Here is a 24,005-nt window from a genome sequence, read left to right on the forward strand (position 1 = left end):
AACAAAAACCCCCTTAATATTTTGAAATAAATTTTAAGAAGAATATTTTGAAATACATTTAAACAATATTTTGAAATAAATTTAAAAGAGTATTTTGAAATATATTTTAAAAAAGAAATAAAAAGAGAATATAAAAATCTAAAGGGACCCTTCCTTGCTCCTATACCAAAGCAAAATAGATTAATCATTACTCTCTAATGTAGTTTTTCATTTTCTATTCTGTTTTTAATGACATTAATATCTTTTTGGTTGAATTTGGAACTAATTAAAAGCATTATGGTAGCTTTAAAATTTTATGGAAAGTTCATCTGTATAAAAAAGGAATATAAAATCAGTCTTTCATTTGAAATAGCATATTAAAAATATCACAGGTGTGTATACTCAACATAAAATTTTCCAGCTTTGACTGCTGGCTGAAGCACTAGCTGGTCTAAAATAAAATACTACTGAAATAACTATCATCCAAAACTCATTACTCTTTCATGTGGGCCACCCTGCCAATGCCAACTGAATGAATTCATAGATTTGAGGTGTTAACCTCTGATTCAAGGTTTAAGTCTTTTATAAAATACCTGCAGTGTTTATTGAAACACCCAGTTAAAAACAGGTAAACAATTCTAGGCATTACTTCAAACTTTGAAAAAATGTCTGTGACCATCTATTGTCATGAACTTAACTGTTTCAAAGAAGATGCTCAAAATTTCTACCTTGCTTTAAGAATTAAAGGCTACAAAATTTAATCTCTATCACTTATCCATCATGTTGAGGATCATTTCACAGGTCGTGTCTCCATCCAGGTCCTTGCTCCCGGCTGTGGTTTCTCTGCAGTTGACAACAACCATCTCACCTGGGAACGGTTCTCCCCTCTCGGTGGAAGTCTCCTCAATGGCAGTTTCTTGGGGAAAAGTGATGGAATGAGCAAATTCAACAGAAAGCCAAGTTGCAATTGATAAACCGTGCAAATATATTTTGGAAATAATCACTTAAATTTTAATGCAGCAGCAAGCCCATTAGAAGACAATCTTCTCACTGGTAGGGCAGAACAAGTGTTCTGATCCCAGCTATCTGCCTTATGTCAGGGTTTCTCAACCTGGCACTACAGACACCTGGGGCCAGGGAGCTGTGACAGTGGGGCTGTCCCCAGCACTGCAGGATGTTAGCAGCCACCCTGGCCCCCAGCCACCACATGCCAGTAGCACCCTCCTCTTCAGCTTCACCAACCAAAAATGTTTCCAGATACTGCCACATGTCCCCTGGGGAAATGTAGGGGCCAAAATCGTGCCTAGCTGGGAACCTGGAATTGCTGGGAGCTGAATGTGGATCTTACGGATCCTGTACCCGTGGAAGGACAGACACCACCAAAGTGAAAAACGCCAGCTGCTTGCAGGGCGTGTCCCTTCGGCCAATCAACATGCACTGAGTACTGATTCTGGGGCAAGCATCGTGCTTGGCACATGCTGTGAGTCACCCCCAGGACGTTACCTGCTCACGCTCCAACAGCTTAGGAGCTGAGAACACAACTTTGAGAGTTTAAGACAGATCGAGGCAAACCAAGCCGTATCCAACCCTCTGCTCATTTTCCAAATGCCTTCCCGAGCACACCTGTGGGGCGTCCCATTTACGAATGCTGTGACCTCTATTAGTTCAAAGCTGGGTGAAGACACTTTTGCCTGTGCTTCCTCAAACTACCGCTGGGGGTAGCAGGGGGGCAACAGACCCAGTTCTGGATGAAAATCAACACTGACAGACTCAGAGCACTGGGGCCATCCGACAGGACTTGCGGAGGTCCGTCAGTGGGCTGGGAAGGTGACGCGTGGGGACGCACCAGCAGGCGCGGGAAGGACACCACCACCTGGACACGGCAGGCCACAGAGCACCTGTGGCACAGTGAGACTCTCCTGCTGGCACAGGGGGCTCCTGGCCTTCACGCGGGCTTCGCTTTGGCTGCCGCAGCTGACCACCGAAACTAGGGACACGGCCTTAGCATGCCAGTGTCACCACCACATTTTAAACCTACAAGAGCGTCCTCACCGCTGCCCTCTGGAACGTGGATGCCGAAGGCGGCAGCATCCCAGCCGCCCCTCCATGGGCTCCGGGTCCAGAGACGGTGTCAGCAACAGGGGAGGAGACAGACCCTGGGGCCCGACTTGCATCTCTTTAACCCGTTCTTTGTTAATGTCAGCGTCAGCGTCCAGGAAGCGCGTTCAGGAGACGTGGGCTCAGGCTGACCAGGGCGGCCGCCCCTTCCCACAGCCGCCCGGGGCCCCGGAGTGGACGCCAGTCGCTTTCCTGTCCCCAACTCTTCTCCCAGAAAAATGTCCCTGACTGAGGGTGACATTTTCAAAAGTCATCCCAAATCGTTTGGTCTTCTAGGGGTTTTGTTTAACAGATAATTATTTAAAAAAAATACTACATTTAGGTGTCAATAGGGGGAGAACTGCAGAAGTGGCCTTTAGGTACCTAATTAGGTGGAAAGTCACATTTTTCTACTGACATTCTAGGATCTGTCCTAAACTTAAAGCTCGGGGTCCCAGGAACCCGGCCTTGGGACGGCGACAATGATGGTTGAAGGATGTGAGTCAGAGTCCACCAGTCTGTCTTCTCCAGTGAAGGACTGTGCTTATTTTTCACTGGTTTACTAAATAAGTGACAAATTAACAAACACCAATTAATGCCAGGCCCAGGGCCAGGGGCGCGGGAGCACCAGGTGGGCCTGCCCTGGAGGCCCCACGGGAGATGAACCCTTGAGAGTCCTGGGAGCACCAGTGGAGCAGGGAGCCAGAGCTCCTGGGACCCGTGGTGAGCGGGAGTCACCGGGAATTCTGGGCTAAGAAAGGGTGAGGCCGGCCCGGCTGGGGACAGCAGGGTGGGGAGCCGGTGGGCTGGGTGCCAGAGTGGGCGGGGCAGGCTGGCCACTCTTGGTGTCCTGGTCTTTGGAGCACTGGTGGCCAAGGAAGGGGAAGGTGGTGGGTGGCGACGATGGAGAGGCCCCGTGCGCACATCTGAAAGGTCCCTTGGTGGCTCAGGAGAGGTGCCAAGAGACCGTGTCCTGGAGCAGGTGGAGACAGGGAGGGACTCGGGATTCCCAGAAACTGACATCCCCGGTGGGGTGACTTTCAGGTGTCAACGGGCGAGGGGGAGCCTTCAGTGTGAGTCGTGGGCCTCACAGGCCCAGCCCATGGCGGGGACCAGGCTTGCAGAGGAGCAGGCTGGGGTGGCAGGGCCGGTGGAGGGGACGCCTAGGGTTCAGCTTTGGACAGACCGAGGCAGGTGACCATCCACACCCCGTCCTCAGAGGCAGGCAGGGAAGGGGTCCCCAATCACCGTGAAGATGGTGACGCAGACTGGAGTGACGTGGCCACAAGCCACAGAACGGGGCCACCAGAGCTGAAAGCACCCAGGAAGGAGCCTCCCCCAAGTCCCCAGAGGCAGTGTGGCCCTGCCCACACCTCGACTGGGGACTTCTGGTCTCTAGAGCTGGGAGAGGAGTCACTCCTGCTGTCCTAAGCCACCCCGTTTGCGGTTGGTTACTGCTGCGGCCCCAGGACAGTCCCTGCAGGCGCAGGCAGCAGTCCAGCACGGCGGAGGAGACCTCCGAGGGCAAGGAGAGTGGGGTGCACACGTCTCACGAGGAACCCGTGGGACGGGGGTGTGGACGCTCACACCGACTCTCTCACACCACCCCCACTGCAGTTCTGAGAGGCGGCTAAGGAACCACGCGCACCTCGCCGGTCACCAGGACCTGCCCAGGTGGCAGGAAGCAGCCCCAGAGCCTCCGGCTGGCAGCTGTCCAGGCCTGGCACTCGCGCTGTCTCGGGGGACTAACTGGTGGATAAACAGGGTTTCTGGATGTGTCCCCTGTGCAGTAGCTTCCAGCACCCAGGACACACACTAACTAGAAAATCACTGTCAAATTAAAAATGAATTCGTTTAACACAAGGTACCGGCTTCCTTTGGGACCGTCTGCTTTTTCTTCTTCGTTTTTTTTCCTTTTCCTGAGGTGGCCGACTTCTTTTGCGCTGGGTCACACTTCTCGGAGTGTCTGTTCATGTTATTCTGTTGAAAAAATGACACAGAACACACAAGCGTCAGCCTCACCAAATGCATTTTAAAATGCACGGTTAAAAAGACAGGCTTCGGGAGAACCGCGGGTCACGTGCACCTTTTATAATCTTGCGCAAGAACAATGACTTTTTAAAGGTGACCCTTTCTGTTGTGATTAGGTCTAGCCCAAAGTTAGCTTGTTTTAAATATTTTTTATAACAGAAATCACAGAGAAGACAGAATTTATTGCTTTAGAATGCTTCGGCTCTCTAAAGTGGAGACTGATGTTGAGCCACAAATTCATCAGTCGACTTTACGACGATGGACAACACATCACAAAGGTTTTCCTACCCAACAATCCATTTCTTGATTGGATCGTGACGTGCAACGAAAAGTGAATTTTATACAACAACCAGCAATGACCAGCTCAGTGGTTGAACTGAGAAAAAGCTCCAAAGCACTTCCCAAAGCCAAACTTGGCCATAAAAAGGTCATGGTCACTTTTTTGTCGTCTGCTGCCAGTTCTGATCCATGACAGCTTTCTCAATCCCGGTGAAACCGTCACATCTGAGAAGTGTGCTCACCAAATGGATGAGATGCATTGAAAACTGCACCACCTGCAGCTGGCATTGGTCAACAGAGCGGCCCGATTCTTCTCCACGACAACACCCGACCACACATCGCACAACCAACGCTTCAGAAGTTGAACAAATTGGGCTACGAAGTTTTGCCTCATCCGATATGTTCACCTGACCTCTCGCCAACCCACTACCACTTCTTCTTCAAGCATCTCGACAACTTTTTGCAGGGAAAACACTTCCACACCCAGCAGGATGCAGAAAATACTTCCCAAGAGTTCATGGAATCCTGAAGCACGGAATTTTACGCTACAGGGAAAAACAAACTTATTTCTCGTTGACAAAAATGTGTTGATTGTAATGATTTCTATTCTGATTAATAAAGATATGTCTGAGCCTAGTTTTAACGATTTAAAATTCACAATCTGAAACCGCAATTTCTTTTGCACCAGCCTAATAAGTCGTCCATTTAAAGTGTATGATTTAGTGTTTTTTAGTGTATTCATAGAGTTCTGCAGCCATTGCCACTATCAATTTTAGAACATTTTATCACCCCAAAAAGAAACCATGTCCCTATTAGCACATTCTCTGTTATCCCTTCCCTCTGCCATCCTGGCCCCCGCTGATCTACTTTCTGTCCTTATGAATTTGCCTGTTCTGAATATTTCACATGCACCGAGTCATACACTGTGTGGCCTTCCGTGTCTGGCTGCAGCATGAATCAGGACTTCGTTCCTTCTTACGGCTGAACAGCATTCTATGGAAGGGACAGACCATGTTTTGTTTATGCCTTCATCAGAGATGGACATTTGGGTAGTTCCACTTTTTGGCTCTTACGAATGCAGCTGCTACGAACATGTGTGTGCCAGCTTTTGTGAATGCCTGTTTTCATTTCTTTTTTTGTTTGTTTTTTGAGACAGAGTCTTGCTCTGTTGCCCGGGCTAGAGTGCTGTGGCTTTAGCCTAGCTCACAGCAACCTCAAACTCCTGGGCTCAAGTGATCCTCCTGCCTCAGCCTCCTGAGCAGCTGGGACTACAGGCATGTGCCACCACACCCAGCTAATTGTTTCTATATGTTTTTAGTTATCCAGCTAATTTCTTTCTGTTTCTAGTGGAGATGGGGTCTCACTCTTGCTCAAGCTGGTTTCAATCTCCTGAGCTCAAGTGATCCTCTTGCTTTGGCGTGAGCCACTGTGCCCGGCCTCTGTGTTTTCATTTCTTTTGGATACATATCTAGGGGTGGAACTGCTGGGTTATATGATAACTCTGTGTTGAACTTTTTGAGAAACTTCCAGACTATTTTCCAAGGTGACATCACCATGTTACAATCTCACCAGCAATGTACAAGGACTCCGGTTTCTCCACGTCTTTGCCACACTGTTATCGTCGTCATGACTACGGCCATCCCAGCAGACGGGCCTGGCGACATGCGCTTCCCTGTCAATCACTGGAGCTGGGTCTGCCGTGTGCGCAGGGTGGTTTGTTCGTCTTCCTTGGAGAAATGTCTATGTAGATACGTTTTCTGTTTTAAGTTGGGTATTTGTCTATTATTGAGTTGTAGGAGTTCTTTATATATTCTAGATTCAAGTCCAAGTGTGCTTTCTTTCTTGAACCCAAGGAAAGTTTCAAAAATTCTGATTTCATGTTCTGTGGGGCTGCATGAGGTTGACTTGTTCTCTTCTCTGCATTCTTATTTCTCACACCAAAGGGCAGTTTCTACTCGTTAGAATTCTATTTCTTAATTTTAACTCTTTTCAATTTCAGCACAATGTGAGTGATACTGTTTTGGGAGCGTTGCCTCCACTTTTATTTGAAATTTTGAACTACCCAGATTAACATTCCAGAAGTATCACACTATGCTACTCATAAAAACACAACTATCCTATCATTTCCTTTTAAGAGAAAAGATAAAATTTTCCCCCACAAAAACAGTCAACTTCAGAAAATTCAAATATAAAGTTGGGCCGGAGCATACATTGTCCAGGGGTCTAGCTAGCCATCTGCGGAGGCTTTAAAACGTCCACAAATTCTTTGACACTATTCCTTTCAAAAGGGACTTCATTTCCCGCCCTTTGTGTGCAGGCTGGACTTAGTGATTCACTTCCAGAGAAGAGAAGTAAGGTGATGCCACTTTTCAGGCTGGGCTGCAGAAGGCACTGTGGCTTCCTTCTTGTCTCCTCTCCTTTCTCTGGGTCACGAGAACACTCAAGCAGCTCTGCGGAGAGGACCATGCAGCAAGGCGCGGAAGCGTCGTCATGCCAACAGCCACGTGGGGCACCGATCTTGGAAGTGGATCCTCCTGCCCCAGTCCAGCCTTTGGAAGATGCAGCCCCAGACGACATTGCGACCGCAGCCTCAAGCCAGAACCACACACCTGAGCCTCTTCCAAATTCCTGACCCATAAAAAGTGTGAGATGATAAACATTTGTTGTTTTAAGCCACTACTAAGTTTTGAGGTAATCTGCTATGCAGAAATAGAAAACGAATACACCACCTAAAAGAATCAAGCTGAAGAATACATGGTATGTAGCCTAAATCTAGTTCACAGGAACAATTTTAACATATTACATGGAAAGCTGGGGTTCTCTCGGGAGTCTGAGAACCCCCTAACACAATTTGCAAGATTTTGTGTGTAGAGTTGTCCTTTCTTAGGCGGGGGCAGGGGGGAGACCACAGTTTGATAAGATTCTTCAAGAACCATGTGACTCCAGAAAGGTAATAAGCACTTTCCTAAGCATGACAGACGCTACGTTAAGCCCAGGCAAGTTTCTACAATGGGGTTTAAACTCTCCTACTGTGACACTGTCCTTCTGAGACAGAGGGATCTTTCCACGGGGGACTTAACTAAGCTTACCCAGCGGGAAAAGCCTTTGCCACACTTGGGGCATTCAAAAACAGCCGGGATGAAACTTGGATCATGGTATTTCTTGAAGTGGACATTTAGAAGTTGCTTCTGTCGGAAACGTTTGTTGCAGGAAAGGCAGGTGAATGGCTTCTCGCCGGTGTGGGTCCGCATGTGGACTGTCATGTGGCGCTCCTAGGAGGGAAGGGGGAGAAAACAGCTTATCTGTTTACAGGATTTTTTTCAGTATCAGATACTGTTTATTGTACAATACGTTTTCTCTCCGAAGATGAGTCCACTATTAAGGAAAATAACTGCAGACACATTCTCAACAAGGCACCACTCAGTCTCTTAGTGCATGGCCATCTGTGAGACAAATTTGTATGCAGTACCATCAAGTCACCAAGTTCTTGCAATTAATTAATTCCTTGCTGGTTCACCGGTCCTATGGGGCACGTGGTAACACATCCTTGCAGAGTGAAACCATGATCATTTTTCCTCTCCAAAAGGGGTCAGGTATTTGAAGTCCTATTTCTATTTAATTATTTGCAATCACCTGAGTTTACGAAAGGCAAACAGAACCTGCATACTTAAAAATCTAATGCTAGAGTTTAAATTCAGCAGACGTGGGGTGGGAAGTATGATAAATATCTAAATGTTTTTCCTCCTATTTCCCAATAGTATTATAACACATCTTAATATAAGCAGTGGTCTGGTTTTCAGCTTTCTGGTCTCAGGACCTTGTGGGCCCCCAGTTCATTACAAGGAGCTCTACGCGTCTGTGAATATACGTTAAGAACTGTCGCTTAAAATGACTGGCTCATGGCTGCTTTCTGGTTATTCTGAGTAGGCTGTTATAATAAAACATGCCTTTTTCCAATATTTTCAAAGAGAGAGCCCCACCCAACCCTCCCTTCTCCCACTCCCACTCCCACTCCCACTCCCCCTCCCACCCCGTCCACTCGCGCAGTACCTGCTTGCAGGCGTAACTGCAGTGCTTACACTTGAACCGTTTCTCGTGTTTATGCGTTTTCTGGTGCTGGATGAGGGCATAGCGCTCATGGAAGACAGAAGAACAGTGGCGGCATCTCATCTCCGTAGCTATGTAAGTATGCAGGTTGCGCAAATGGACACCTAAAATAGTTGCAGAATATTATGCAGCTGAAAAGCACGATTTCCCATTAGGCCTGTTCTATCATCTAAACCGGCGCGTCTCAGCCTTGGCACTGCTAACATCTGGGCCCCCCGCCCCGCCGCCGTTCCTCCATGGGCGGGGAGGGTGGGCTGTCCTGTGCACAGAGGATGTTCAGCAGTTCCCTGTTCTCTGTCTACTGCATGCCAGTAGCACCTCCTCCTCTCCAGCTGTGAAAACCAAACCACCTCCAGATGCGGCCCAATGTCTCCTGGGGGTAAAACCTCTCCCAGTTGAGGACCACCGCTCCAAGGGAACAGAATACTGAAACATCGTTTTAACACCCTTCCAACATGGAATTAAATGTTACGTGAGGTAGGTCGTATTGGACCCAATATGTTTGTTTAACAAAGCACTCTGAGAATATTATTACAGGGTACGAAGATTTTAGGATGATGTTAAGGTGATTTTACATAAAAAAAAATACAACCTTAAAAATAAATCCGCACGTTCTGTTAGAAGTCAATGTCCTGCTATTGCCCGAGTGGAAGCTGACCTGGGCGTGTGGTTAAGTTCCGAGTGCAGACGCTCTAGGAGAACTGTTGTTTGTTAAGGTCTCTGCTGGCTTTGTGACACTTAGTGTAAGAACCAAAACCCGAGCGCTGCGTGATGGGGGTCCCTGCATCCACTGACTTGGACACTTAAAGAGCACGATTTCTCCGGATTAGTGTGGTGACAGAGCATCTCGCAGGGGTGTCGACAGTGTCTTGTATCCTTTCTTGGCAACTGGCTTGCGGTCCCTGTGCCCTCCCAAGTCCCACTGGGCTGTGTTTTGTGGTATGCTGGTTATCTATGGCAACACTGACAGAACGTTCCAGATGAAAAATAAAAGTTAAGACTTTGTTAAATGCCTTTTGGCAATGTTTTCAAAACAGTCCCTCGCCTCTCCAGAATTTCTCTGGGCAAACTGGTAATTTTTATTTTTGCTAACACACTTTGAGTATCAAAGTGTCATATATTTTGGAAAAAGGGAGGCCTGGGAACCTGAGGCTCGTTCACTCCCTCTTACCGCCATGTCCCCTGGTAAACACTGGCGGGCTCCCTGCAGGCAGATAAATGCCAGCACCTAGGTCTGGCCCTCGGAGCCGCTAGGGCTGAGCCCACCCTGCCCTCAGGGGTCTGCTACCATCAAGGCAGAGTACACCATGCTAGACTACGGGCTGCGGTCACAGCCCTTCTTCACTGAAGTAAGTTCCTTACAGGGAGATCTACGTCTGGATTCTCCCTTTTGTGCCTTTGGCTCCCAGAACTTCAGGCAAACGTTTATAAGGAGCTAGCGAGTATCACTGGAGGGAACATTAATAGAATCAGAACCTATAACCAGGCTGCCTCCTAGCACCCCTGGTCATGGGACTCTTGGGCAGTTCACTCTGTCCCTGAGCCCCAGGGCCCCATCTGTAAAGACAGGCCCAATATGGAGTAAAATGGTATCGGTGAAAGATCTTATCACGCGTGTACGGAATGCACCCAGCCCGGACCCTGAGAACGTGCCGGGGAGCTGCACTTCTGAGGTTCTGCCACCAGATGGCGCCACAGGACCAGTGAAAGAAAACCCACCCTGGGGCGAAGTCCCAGCAGCGAGGCCAGGGCTGAGCTCCGAGGAACCAGCAAACAGTCTAGTAAAGAAACGTGAAACCAGACACTCACGCATGTCGCTCTTCCTTGCAATGATGGTGGCACAGTGGGGACACTCGTACTTGGGGACGTTCTCGCTGTGCTTCTGCAGAACATGTATTTTCATGGTCCCGCTCTGGGTGAATCGGGCATGGCAGACGTGGCACTCGTAGGGCTTCTCACCTGTGATGCAGGTGACAAAATGAACCCTGGAGAGCGGCTTCCCCTCTCAAGCCCTGATCCTTGCCAGAGACACCTGGTGCTGAAAGCGTTTCTTCTGCTCCCAGGGCTCCCTTTCCAACCCCTTTCTCGTAGGTTTAACCCCCAATTAGTGCACGACCCCTAAACCGAGCCCAGGCGGCTTATGCCAAGCGCAGCTGTGTCCACGATGGCCTAAAGACATGCCACCTGCGTCTGGCGGCTGCCCGTCACTTCAAGGTAGTTTGTACCCACAGGGTTGTAGGAAGAACCAAGTACACATAAACGTCTTCTTTATCTAACACAACATAAGCACACCGGATATGAAACCAGCACACCTTGTTTTATGTTTTGCCTCAAAGCTGAAGAATGAATTAAGGAGCTGACTTTTCAACACCTGGAAATTGGATGGAAGCAAATACCTTATGGTGTTCTACTTAGCACAGCGTTTGTGTGGTCTCCCCTAGGGCCAGGTAAATGCAAAGGTATAGATCAAAATCTCCAAGTTAAAAAGGAATGCAAAAATCGACTTTTCCATTTGAGCTTGGATTTTGCCACTGAAGAGTAATTTTTAAAAGCTCAGACACTTTGAAAAACACAAGTCTAGGCCCGGCGCGGTGGCTCACACCTGTAATCTTAGCACTCTGGGAGGCCAAGGCGGGCGGATTGTTTGAGCTCAGGAGTTCGAGACCTGCCTGAGCAAGAGCGAGACCCCGTCTCTACTAAAAATAGAAAGAAATTAGCTGGACAACTAAAAATATATAGAAAAAATTAGCCGGGCATGGTGGCGCATGCCTGTAGTCCCAGCTACTCAGGAGGCTGAGGCAGGAGGATCGCTTAAGCCCAGGAGTCTGAGGTTGCTGTGAGCTAGGCTGACGCCACGGCACTCACTCTAGCCCGGGCAACAGAGCGAGACTCTGTCTCAAAAAAAACCAAACAAACAAACAAAAAAAAAAACAAAAAGAAAACACGAGTCTACTCAGGAAGCCACCCTCGAGACACCTTTACCTGAGTGTGTGCGCATGTGGCGCTTCAGCTTGTAGGTGTCCTTGCTGGCGTAGCTGCAGAGCGAGCACTGGAAGGGGCGCTCCCCGGTGTGGGAGCGGATGTGGCGCTTCAGCTTACTCGCCTAAAACGCAAGCGAAAGACAAGCATCTCGGGAGGAACTTAAAAGTTGGAGAGCCTTCCGTTAATCAACATTATAAACGAGACTTAAATTAATCAGCTTTGAACATCAGAGCACCAGCACATATTTCACTCATGGAAAAACATGAAAAAGTCATTACATTTTACATTCTGCCGTGGGTGATTTGTTTTTCCTTTGCCGTGTGTGTGTGTGTGTGTGTGTGTGTGTGTGTGTGTGTGTGTGAGCTCCTTTAGGGACGAGGGACGGCAGTGCCTAGACTTTGACTTGCAACTTAACTTTACAAAGGGAAGATGGAAATGTAGCTGCTCGATGCCATCCGTGATTTTGTTATGTCTAAGGCAACGTTCGCTCAATAGTGGCAAAATCTAGATTACGCTGTCAAAGCCCAAAGGCCAGAAAATTTCTTTTTCGTACAAAGTAAAAACCTTGAAACCTTAGCTCTTTAACGAGGGATGGCCACACACTTCACAGTTACAAGTCCTGGGGACCCGACCCTGCCTGGCACATAGACGGGAGAGGCCTCCCTTGCCAGTAGCCATAGGCACTATGTGTTATAACGCAGTTAACTTTATAAGAAGTAAGTTTTAAGCAGAAGAAAATAAATTCTAATTTGATTCATTGTGCATCCCAGGCAATTAGCTGAATAGCAAACAACATAATACCTCCCATCAGATCTTTCTTTGCCTGACTATTTTACTGTCTTCTAGACTATTCTTACGCTGAACTCGCTCGTGGCAGGTCTTTGTCTATGTGCAGCAGGAAACAGAGGGTGTCAGCCACACAGGGACTGTACAAGTTAGAAAGCCCACGTGAGTTCTGCTTGTGACCCCCCCCAGATCTGCTTCCCCAGTAAGTGACTGGCGCACAAAAGCCTTAAGAACATTCAAGAACAAAAGGCGGCTTAGAATGGAAAACAAGATCCAAACTGAAAAATTTAGCTCAAATGTCTTCAAGTATACTGGGAAAGCAAAACAAAAGGAATTTTTTAAAATTACGGTATGTAAGGTTTGAGTAGGGTAAGTGGCGTGAATGACAAAAGGCGGCCACGAATAAAACCCACGCTGGATGGCCTTTCAAGGCCGACGGGAGGACAAGAGCAGCCCCAAAGCTTTCACACCCCGGTGTGTCCGCCCCGGCTCCCACACACGCCGGCCGCAGGACGCGGAAGCTGCAAGCCCGGGGGCCGTGGCCGACCCCGGTGCCGAGGCCGCCCTCCCACCCCGAGCCCAGGCTCGCGGCCTACGCTGGGGACGGGTCTTCGCGACCCGGGAAGCTCACGCTGAGAACTGGAAGGACGCCAGGAACACGTCCCCTCCAGAGTCAGGACCCCCAGGTGGCTTTTTCCTCTGGGACCTTCACTGTGTGCTCACGCTACAGCCACAACCTTTCACTCAGATGAGAAGTATTTTTTTAAAAATAGTAATAGCAGAAAAAAATTCTTGGAATCAAATTCTGACCCTGTTTGTGAAATGTGCTAATTTATGAAACCCGGTTGCATCATCACGATAGTTGACCTTTAGCTGTTCCCTCTAACTTAGCTCCACTCGAGTGTTGTTCGTCCTGCCCCCTGGGCTCCAACCGGCGGCCTAGCACGCTGCCCCACGCACAGAACCCTCAGAAATCAACTGGTAGAAAAACTGGATTTGAAAACACAGCGTCTGCCTGTGTTTCATTGAGACTATTGCTAAACCCGTGACAAAGTACAAATGAAACAATCTAGCTGGAATGACCAGGACACAGGAAGTTTGGAAAGGGTGGTTTCTGTCTGTAATCGACAGTAGGAACGGCTATGCTGAAATCTTCCAGGAAGGTGCTTTGTATCTGACCAAGCGGCACTGAGACACCCTTAAACATTTCAGCAAAATTTCAGATATGATCTGTGTTCTAAGTTGGAGCAAATACATTTTGATTCTGTGGCGCCGAGTATCGCATAAAGTAAGAGATAGAGCTTTTTAGCAGATTTAAAAAATTACTTCTTGACCACAAGTAATTTTATTTACAGTTTGTTTTTCACTAATTAGTAATCAAGGAAAAAAAAAAAAGAAATCCAATTTGCTATTTTAACTTTAGAAAACAGAATGCATATCATTTCCTGTGTAAATTTCATATGACTGCTACCTTTAGTAAAACCTGTTTATAACGGATTCTACCGCAGTTACACTCAGCACAACTGTTACAGCAACTTCTTACTGAGACCCGCCCAGCTTCACGCGTCAGACTGGACTTACTTCCACGCTAGCGTACTTGCACATGGAACACTTGAAGGGTTTCTCGTGGGTATGTTTATAACGTCTGTGTCGGAGGAGTTCTCCGCTGGTGACAAACGCCATGTCACAGTCACCGCACTTATAGGGCCTGGTTCCTGTAAAATCACACAGTTTATCCTTTTAAAACGAGATTTAACCACAAAATTTCCAGGGAATCGATAACTTTTAAATTACACTCAGTCTCAAAACGCTTTAAAAATTAAGAAAAGGCTCTTCAAGCTGTGACTACCACCGACGCGTTGGAGAAGACATCTCTGTGGCCTTCGGGATGTTTAATGGAAATTCAAGGACAAAGGACAAAACTAACGTGTGAAACGCCACACGGTTCTAACCCTTCCATCAGCCGTGACACACGCCACCACCGGCGGGACACGGGCTTCTCGGCCGCTCTACCTGTGTGGATGTTGATGTGGTTCCGCAGCAGCGTGACGGTGCGGAAGGTTCTCAGGCAGAGGTGGCACAGGTGCGACTTCTCGTTAGTGTGCGTCCTCATGTGGCGATGAAAACTCGACACTCTCGAGGAGGTGAACATACAGGTATCACAGTGGAAGGTCTGCTTCGCTCCTGTGGGAAGAAGACATGGAGTTTGTACGTTTGTAAAGATCTTTCCTGAGAGGCTCAAATTCCATTTAAACCAACTGAACTAACTTAGCACATCCTCTTTTTGCCTAATGTGCACCTCAACAGTAGCACGTGTCATGGGTGTTCACAGGCTGATCTAAACAATTCAGGACACACGTTCCTGGGGGACGAGTGATGCATTTTCACCGTTACAAAACCAGGATGCCTTGCAGATCAACGGGGATGAGACGAGCCTTCGTGCCTGCCCCGAGTGAGAAGCCCAAAAAGATGTTCTCCCCAAAAGATGAAGAGCTGAAGGGACACATTCCCCGAGGGTGACCTAATCTACTCCATCTCTGCTTCCTCCATCCAGCCTGGGGACTGCAAGAAAACCTGAGAAAAACTGTCTAAATGGTGCAGTCTCAGACTACAGCCACTAGCCACATGTGACTATTTAAATTAGTATTTAAAATTATTATACTTGCTGACACTGAGGCTCTGAGGAACCAGGAGGCGAAGGCTAAGGCGGAGTTGCAAACTGCCCGCACAGATGTTGGGGAGGCAGCCCCCGCATGCAGAGCGCGTCGGCAAAGACTGCAAGATTTTTTCCTGGTCCAGGTGTTTAAGAAACTCTTTGTCTGATCATTAGCAGAGACTTCAATGGCCACACGAAGCATTCAGATGCTAGAAAGTTAGTTCAGAAAAGTGACCAACAACACATACAGCAAGCAACCCTGGAGTGGGGCAGAGTCTGAGTTACAGAGTTTCCACATTACAATGGTCAAAATGTCCAGTTTTCAGAAAAAAATTACAAGGCATGCAAAGAAACAAGAAAATACGGTAGCCCATCCCGAGAAAAAACAATTAACAGAAACGGTCCCTCAGAGAGTCCAGTCATTGGACCTACTTTAAACCAACTATTTAAAATATGCTCAAAGGCCTAAAGAAAACTGAGTCTGAAGGACTAAAAGAAACCATGAAAATTATGCCTTGTCAAACTGAGAGGATCAATAGATAGAATTTATTTTAAAAATTAGAAATTCTGGAATTGAAAAGTATACTAAAATTCACTGGAGGGGCTCAACAGATCTGAGCAGAAAGAATCATCAGTGACCTTCAAGAAAGGTCAATTGAGATTATTCAGTTTGAAGAAGAGAAAAAAAAAGGCATAAAGAAAAATGAGCAGCAGCTAAGAGACCTGAGATGCAGAAAGGGGGTAGGGAGAAGAAAGGATATTTGAAGAAATAATTGCAAAAAATTTCCCAAATTTGATGAAAAACACTCTCTACATCCAAAAAACTTAAAGTAGGATAAACTCAAGGACAGCCATGTCAAGACACATCATAATCATACTGTTGAAAGACAAAGAAAACAATGTTGACAGCAGCGTGACAGAAGCCACTTGTCCTGTGCACAGGGGCGTCAGTAAGATTAACAGCTCATTCATCATCAGACACCGCGGAGGCCGGAAGGCAGTGGAATGACATACTCAAAGTGCTGAAAGACAGAAACAACCCCATCAAACAAGCATTCTGTATCTAGCAAAACCACCCTTCAAAAATGAAGATGAAATTAAGACATTCCCAGAAAAATAAAAAAACTGGGTGAGTCTGTCACTGGGAGACCTGTCCTACAAAAATGCTAGAGGCTCCTACAGGCTGAAATGAAAGGACACTAGACAGTAACTCTCATTCATATGAAGAAATAAAGAATACTGATAACAGTGACAACATGGGTAATATAAAAGACAATGTTTATGTATTTTTTTTACTTGTAACTCCTCTTTTTTTCTATCTAACTTAAAAGACAACAGCATAAAGCAATAATTATAAATCTATGTTGATGGGCACATAATGTATAAAGATACACTCTGTGACAATAACAAGAGAAAGTGGGGTGGGGAATGGAATTATATAGGAGCAAAGCTTTTTAATATGCTATTGAAATTAAGTTGGCATTAATCTGAACTAGACTGTTATAAATTGAGATGTTAAATGTGATTCCCAAGGGCAACCGAAGAAAATAATTCAAAAACATACAGTGAAATATATGACAAAAGAATTAAAATTATACACTAGATAATAGCTCTTCAACACAAAAGCAAGCAGCAATGGGAGAACTGAGGAATAAAAAGATATGACATTTAAAAAAACAAACAGAAAAATGCAGAACTGCTTTTTTATCAGTAAGGAGATCAAACTCTCCAATTAAAATATAAATGGGCAGAAAGAATAACAAACATGATGCAACTATTTCCCTTCTACAAGAGATTCATTTTAGACTCAAAGACACACACAGGCTGAAAGTAAAAGGAGGGAAAGAATATTCCACACAAACACTAACCAAAAGAGAGCTGAGGTAGCTATACAAATATCATAAAATATACACTTTAAGACAAAACTTGTTATAAGAGACAAAAATGACACTACATGATGATAAAAGGGTCAATCCATCATAAAGATATAATGATTATAAACATATATGCACCTAATAACAGAGTCCCAAAATGCCTGGAGCAAAAACTGATAAAATTGAAGGTGGAAACAGACAGTTCAATAATAGAGACTTCAACATTCCACTTTAAACAATGGACAGAACAAGGAGATCAGTGAGGAAACAAAAGACTTAAACAACCCTATAAGTCAAGCAGACAAAACAGACATCTATAGAACACTCCACCCCGTAACAGCAGAATACAGATTCTTCTCAGGTGCACGTGGAAGATTCTCCAGGACAGACCAGATGTTTGGCCACACATTTGGAACAAAAATGTCTCAGTAAGTTTAAAAAGATAGAAATCATACAAAGTATGTTCTCTTACCATAATAGAATCAAATTAGAAATTAATACCAAAGGGAAGTTGGAAAATTCACAAATACATGGTTAAACAATGTACTGCTAAATGACCAATGGGTCAGAGAAGAAATCACAGGAAAATTATAAAGTACTCTGAGATAAATAAAATTGAACCAAAACTTATAGGATGCAACTAATGCAGTGCTCAGAGAGAAATTTTAAGCTGTAAATACCCACATTAAAAAAAAGAAATATTTCAGATCAATAACCTAACTTTACACCTTGAAGAACTAGAAAAAGATAAATCTAAACCCAAAACTAGTAGAAAGAAGAAAATAATGAGATAAAAGCAGAGATAAAATAAATAGAAAAACAATAGAGAAACTCAACAACAGCAAAAGTTGGTTCTTTGAAAAGATCACCGTTGACAAACCATAATCTAGACTTATGACCAAAGGGGAAAAAAGAGACTAATCAGATTACTAAATCAGGAAGGAAAGTGGGAACATTTGTATCAACCTTACAGAAATAAAAAGGATTATGTGGGAATACTATGAACAATTACAGGCCAACAAATTAGATAATCTAGATGAAATGGAAAATTCCTAGAAACACAAAAAGTACCAAAACTGACTCAAGAAGAAATAAACAATCTGAATAGAATAGACCTATAACAGCAGGGAGTGAGTCATTGATCGACAAACTTCCAACAAAGAAAACCGCAGGACCAGATCACTTAACTAATTAATTCAACCAAATGCTTAAATATTAACACCAATCCTTCTCCAACTCTTCCAAAAAAAAAAAAAAAAAGAAAAAACCCAAAGAGTAAATATTTCCCAATTCATTACATGGGCCAGTATTATTTTGATCCTAAAGCCAGACAAAGACATCAAAACAAGAGAACACTACAGACCAATATTCCTTACAAACACAGAAATCTTCAACAAAATACCAGCAAACCAAATCCAGCAGCACAGTGAAAGGATTATGCACCATGACCAAATGGGATTTATGGCAGGTACAGAAGAGTGGTTTAAGATACAAGAATCAATCAATGTAATACACCATATTAACAGAATGAAGGAAAGAAAACAACACATTATCATCTCAACAGATGCAGAAAAAGCACAAAATCCAACACCCTTTCCTTGATAAATAAGAAACAACAAACTTGGAATAAAAGGTTTATGACCTGAGTTGTCACCCCTGCCAAAATACGTTGAAGTCCTAATGCCAGATAATTGTGAATGTGACTTTCTTTGACAAAAGGGTCTTTGCAGATGTAATAAGGTTAAGATGAGGTCATGCTGGATGAAGGTGGGTCATAATCCAGTGGGACTGGGGTCCTTACAAGAAAAGGAAAAGAGACACAGAGACACGTAGGAGAATTCCATGTGATGACAGTGGCAGACAGTGGGGTGATGCATCCACAAGCCAATGAATGCAACGACTGTTGGCAACAGCAGAAACTAAAAGAAAGATATGAAATATGTTCTCCTGTAGGGCCTTTCAAGAAAGCATGGTTTGCCAACACCTCACTTTCAGACTTGTAGGTTACGACTTGTGAAAGAATATGTTTCTGTTGTTTTAAGCCACCTAGTTTGCAGTGCCTTCTTATGGCAGCCCTAGGAAACTAACATAGCTGCCAATTAAAAAATGGGCAAGAGATGTGAGTAGGCATTTTTCAAAGAAGACTCACAAATGGCCAATAATCACATGAAAAGATACTCAACATGATCAAACATTCAATGTAAATGAAAACCACAATTAGATATTTCTTCACACCCACTAGGATAGCTGTGGTTAAAAAACAACAAAATGGAAAATAAGTGTTGGTGACAATGTGGAGACACTGGAACCTTCACACACTACTGGTGGGAATGAAAATTGGTGCAGCTGCTGTGGAAAACAGTTTGACAGCTCCTTGAAAAATTAAACAGAACAACCGTACTGTCCAGCAATTCCACTCCTAAGCATGTACACAAAAGAATTGAAAATCGGTGTTCAAACAAACACTTGTACGCAAATTGTCACGGCAGCACCATTCACACTAGCTAAAAGGTGGAAACACCCGAAGCGCACACCCACGGATGAACGCTTACATAAAATGTGGTGCATTCACACAACGAATATTATGCATCCATTAAAAACGAATGAAGCACTTGATACATATTACAACATGGATGAACCCTGAGAGTATTACGCTAAGTGAAAGAACATATACACCAAGGCCACCTCGTATATGTGCATGATTCCACTAATATAAAATGTCCAGGATAGGAAAATCCACGGACAAACACTAGATTGCTGGTTGCCATGGGCTGGGGAGAGGAAGGTGGGAAGTGATTGCCTAATGGGCACAGGTTTCTTTTCGTGGTGATGGAAATATTCTGGAATTAGACAGTGGTGATGGTTGTACAAACCAGAGAATATATTAAAACCCTGAAAATGAGCTAGGAATTGGAAAATTTGGGGTGCAATAGCTTGATGTAAATATGAAACTCTACCATGTAGTAGGGGCTGTAAATTTAACCACCAGGGAGCCAAAGGCGGGAAACCTAAATGAACGGCTCTGACCACATAGAAGAAGAACACAGTGACAGAGGCAGTGTGACTGGACAACTCTCTCCCTTTCTAAACCGAGTCACCTCCCAATTCCAGCCACTGTTGCTGGGAGGAAGGAAATACTGCTGGGTACTGCCAGGTATGACTTTTTAAAAATAAGCTAGAAATTGAGATTTTGGGGTGAAATCTCTTAATTTGAATAACAGAAAAATTAATATTTTCTTTTAAAAAGAAGCCAAACAGGCTGGGCGCAGTGGCTCACGCCTGTAATCCTAGCACTCTGGGAGGCCAAGGCCGGTGGATCGTTTGAGCTCAGGAGTTCAAGACCAGCCTGAGAAAGAATGAGACCCCGTCTCGATTAAAAATTGAAAGAAATTGGCTGGACAACTAAAAATATATAGAAAAAATTAGCCGGGCATGGTGGCACATGCCTGTGGTCCCAGCTACTCAGGAGGCTGAGGCAGGAGCATTGCTTGAGCCCAGGAGTCTGAGGTTGCTGTGAGCTAGGCTGATGCACGGCACTCTAGCCGGGGCAACAGAGTGAGACTCTGTCTCAAATAAATAAATAAATAAATAATAAAAAAATAAAAAGAAGCCAAACAAATCATTGTTGAAATTCATCCTGTGGGCTGCTGGGACACAAGCACAGTATTAACATGGCTTTACTATAGCTTTAAGGTCCTTCCTAATCTGGCCCTATCGACCTCTCTGACCGGCCCCCCCGCTTGCCCCCAGCTCTCCCAACACAGAGCTGTCCACCCTCACGCAGGAAGCACGTACTTCGGGAGCTACAGGCACAGACCACTCCCAGCTACGGGGAGTCAGGATCCTCACTCTTAACGGCTTCCTAGTCCTTCGGGCCTCACCTCAATATGGCCTCCCTTAGCAGGCAGCACCCACTGCCTCCTGAAGGCGGAATCCCTCCTTCTCCTGGACCTGCAGCACCTGCTCTTACCTCCGTCGGGCCTCTCCCCCCCGTCCTGCAGTTACATGCCCCCCACACCCCACCAATACTCCCCCTGGGCTGCAAACTAGACAGCAGAGACCAGGGCTCAGCTTCTATTTATGTGCACAATGCTTTGTGGGAACATTTTTATTCTGCTTTTAAAACGTTTATGTGTAAAACGCAAAACGCTTTTGGATTTGATTCGCCACACAGAACACATCAGTTTAAAATTTCTCCCGTATCCTGACATTTGGAAAGCGACTAAAAGTGAACCACTTAAAACTTCAATGACCGTCGCCTTCCCATAAAGAAACACCGCAGCCCAGCTTTACGCACTCTTCTCCAGGACGAACTGGCCTACCCTTTCTCTCTCTCTTGTCCTTTGTAGAGTTGGCGCTTTCAACACCTGCTTGACCAGATGCAGATTTATCTTCCTGTACTTCCATGTTTAAATTCGAAATTGTCAGAACAATTTCATTTCTTCCTTCATCTCCGAGACTCGCTTCCACAAGAAAAAGCTGCTCTTCTGTTCTCTCAGCACATCCTCCTTCGGCCAAATGCTGGTTCTCCTCCGGACTTATCTCAAGCTTGTTAACAAAGATAAATATTCCAACAAATATACTATTAATTACAATCTGATTAAGCTTTTGCCTTGGTGAACCACACCATACATAAAGAAAAGCAAAAATTAAAGATTATGCATTGCAACCAAAATGCTTTAATTCTTTAGCATCAGGATTGTGGCGGTGACATAATCCCCCTTTCTAAAAAAACCTATGCATCTTATAGCATTCCAATTATTGTAACTTTTACAATTCTTGAAAAAAAAACCATAAGATCTCTAAAAATTTTCCTGGGAAGTACTTTTACTGTGTTTAATTTGAAACTGCAAAATAGCTTCTCCATACATAATACTGCATAAAGGCCAACTTAGAAAAAATTGGTTTTTTTTTTAATTCATATAAGAGGTCAGTTTGTTAAAACCAGCTGTACCTTAATCAATCCAGTACTTTCAGCCAGGCTCACCACTAACTTACTGTCTTCACTGGCCACTGCCACATTCTCCTCCAGAACGTGAAACTCCATCACCTCCAACTCTTGCAGGGAGTACAGCTCTTCTTGCACACTAATGGCCACGTACTGCAGCATGCTCTGCTGGGGCCCCTCGCTGAGCCACAGCAGTGACGGCGGCCCGGGACTGGCCTCCTGCAGCATCACCTGCACCCCTTCCGGGGGCTGCGCGCTCAGCCAGCCGCTCTCCTGCAACTCCGCGTCGTCGGAAGTCAAGCGCACCGTCTGCAGGGTCAGGACGTGCTTGTCACTCTCCCCCGAGGGGGCGGGCACCAGCTCCAGCTCTTCTTCCGGGGTCCCGGCCTGGGGGACCCCGTAAGTACACTTGGCCTCCAGCTCCCCAGGGCTCTGAGGATCCTTCACTTTGCACATTCCATCTTTCTCCTCCGCTTCCTCCTCTAGGCCTTGCTCCAGCATCAACTCCAGCTCTTTGATTTTGGTGAACTCTTCAGAAGGGGCAGAGGGCTCCGCAGCCGCCATGATGTCTTGGCCTGTTCTGAGAAAGAAGCAAGCGGTCTTCGTCGGCACAGTGGGGTTGGGGCCTAGCAGGCTTTGGGGTTGACGAAGGTCTAATAAGGCCTGGCCTCTAAAGGCTTTGGACCCAGTAGGTCAGGACAATGTTGACCGGGCCTGGGCTTAGGTGGAGTTGAGCCTAAGCACAATTTAGGCTAAAGTGGGATTTTGTCCAACATTCTAGAACTAATAGATTTGGGGCCAAAGCACTCTATCCCAGCAAAGTTTGGGCCTGAGCAGGTTTGGGGCCGGTGCACACTCTGTCCTCACAAGGTTGGGCAGGCTTCCCACCATTGCACATTCTAGATCTAGCACCATTTGAGCCAGGCAGGCTTTGGGCGTAGTGGCGTTTAGCCCACCCAGACTCGGCCTGGCGGATCTCAGGCCGGTCAAGCACACTCCTGCCGAGGCTAGACGGCGTCCCCTCCCTCCCGGAACCCTGAGCAGTGCCCGCGGCCGCAGCCCCCGCCCCCGTCCCGCCTGCCCCGCAGCCCCCGCTCCCGTGGGGGAGGCTGCAAATCTGTCTGGGGCGGCCCCTCACCGCGGGAGGCGAGGCCTGGGCACCCGCCCGCCCCGTCCTGCGTGGGCTCCACCTCGTGCGCCTCCACCTCGTACGCGCGCTGCAGCCCAGCCAGCCGCCGGGCGCCAGCGTTCGGGGTGGCGGTGCGCAGGCGCGAAAGGCAGGGGCCGCACGAGGGGGCGGAGCCAGGGAGGTGGGGGGAGATGTACGGAGGGGGGAGGTGGGGGGAGATGTACGGAGGGGAGAGCAGAGGGGCGCTCAGGATGAGGGGCAGGTGAGGGGATGCATAGGAAGGGAGAAGAGGGGGGAGAGGTGAGGAGGGTCCTGAAGGGGGCGCTGCGGGACCTGGGGGGGATAGGAGGGGAGGGGGAGGGGGGAGAACCCTGAAGGGGGCGCTGCGGGACCTGGGGGGGATAGGACGGGAGGGGGAAGGGGGGAGGACCCTGAAGGGGGCGCTGTGGGACCTGGGGGGGATAGGACGGGAGGGGGAAGGGGGGAGGACCTGGAGGGAGGGGAGGGCGATGAGTACGCAGGAGAAGTGGGAGAGGAGTAAGGGGGGGCCCTACAGGCTTAGGGGGGCCAAGGACAAGGAAGGGGTGCGCTGGGAGGGCTGACCTTACGGGGTCACAAAGATGGGGTGCGGGTGGGCGGACAGGGTGGAGTGAAGGGGGAGGAGGGGCCGCTGAGACCCGAGCAAGACAGGGCCGGTGAGTGCGGGAAGGAGAGTGGCGGTGACGGGGCCGGGCAGGGCCCTGAGTCCTGCGGGGATGGGAAGCAGAAAGTTGGAGTCCCCGGGAAGAAAGAGCGGTGGTGGGAAGGGGAGGAGCTCCAAGAGGGTGAAAGGCGTGGCTGGAGGGGAAGGTGGCGTCCTGGGATCCGGAGCTTGGTGGTGGCTGAGCCGGGAGGGGCACGGTGGGGACCACCCAGTGCAGCCTCGAGGCCTCTCCCGCCCTTTTGTAAATTCTCTCGCAGGGTCTTGCCAGGGCCTAGGGAAGCGAGGGGGCGGGAAGGGCAGGTGGGAGGACTGCGTGGGGGGGACTTAGGGACCCAGAGGAGCCACAATGTTGGCCATGTGCTTGTCCAATCTAAAATGGTTCATTTGATGTCTTGGGTATTTCACCTGAAATTATTTTTTAATGGAAATCAATC

The 24,005-nt window shown here is 46.9% G+C and overlaps 1 protein-coding gene across 2 annotated transcripts; it reads right to left on the minus strand.

Moving 5' to 3' along the window:
• Nucleotides 1-386: 386 nt before the first annotated feature.
• Nucleotides 387-22,303, minus strand: CTCFL (CCCTC-binding factor like). 2 transcript variants are annotated; one of them, XM_045528149.1, is made up of 10 exons: nucleotides 21,746-22,303; nucleotides 21,114-21,339; nucleotides 14,275-14,445; nucleotides 13,843-13,976; nucleotides 11,476-11,596; nucleotides 10,303-10,452; nucleotides 8,437-8,597; nucleotides 7,476-7,658; nucleotides 3,945-4,056; nucleotides 387-895 (listed from the first exon to the last, which is right to left on the minus strand). In XM_045528149.1, the coding sequence occupies exons 1-10, from the start codon at nucleotides 22,301-22,303 to the stop codon at nucleotides 747-749; spliced, it is 1,965 nt and encodes a 654-aa protein (XP_045384105.1). In that variant the 3' UTR covers nucleotides 387-746. The 2 variants fall into 2 exon arrangements, with proteins under 2 accessions (XP_045384105.1, XP_045384106.1); XM_045528150.1 differs by lacking the exons at nucleotides 387-895; nucleotides 3,945-4,056; nucleotides 8,437-8,597; nucleotides 10,303-10,452 and having other exon boundaries at nucleotides 7,537-7,574.
• Nucleotides 22,304-24,005: the final 1,702 nt, after the last annotated feature.

The sequence above is a fragment of the Lemur catta genome, chromosome 17, assembly GCF_020740605.2.
Source record: "Lemur catta isolate mLemCat1 chromosome 17, mLemCat1.pri, whole genome shotgun sequence".
Lineage (NCBI taxonomy): Eukaryota > Metazoa > Chordata > Mammalia > Primates > Lemuridae > Lemur > Lemur catta.

Coding starts and splice junctions, on each gene's coding strand:
- CTCFL (XM_045528149.1), bottom strand. CDS start 22,303: ATGGCGGCTGCGGAGCCCTCTGCCCCTTCTGAAGAGTTCACCAAAATC. Junction 21,340..21,745: donor AAAGTACTGGATTGATTAAG/GTACAGCTGGTT, acceptor TTTGTTAACAAG/CTTGAGATAAGTCCGGAGGA. Junction 14,446..21,113: donor GGACAAGAGAGAGAGAAAGG/GTAGGCCAGTTC, acceptor TTCTTCCCACAG/GAGCGAAGCAGACCTTCCAC.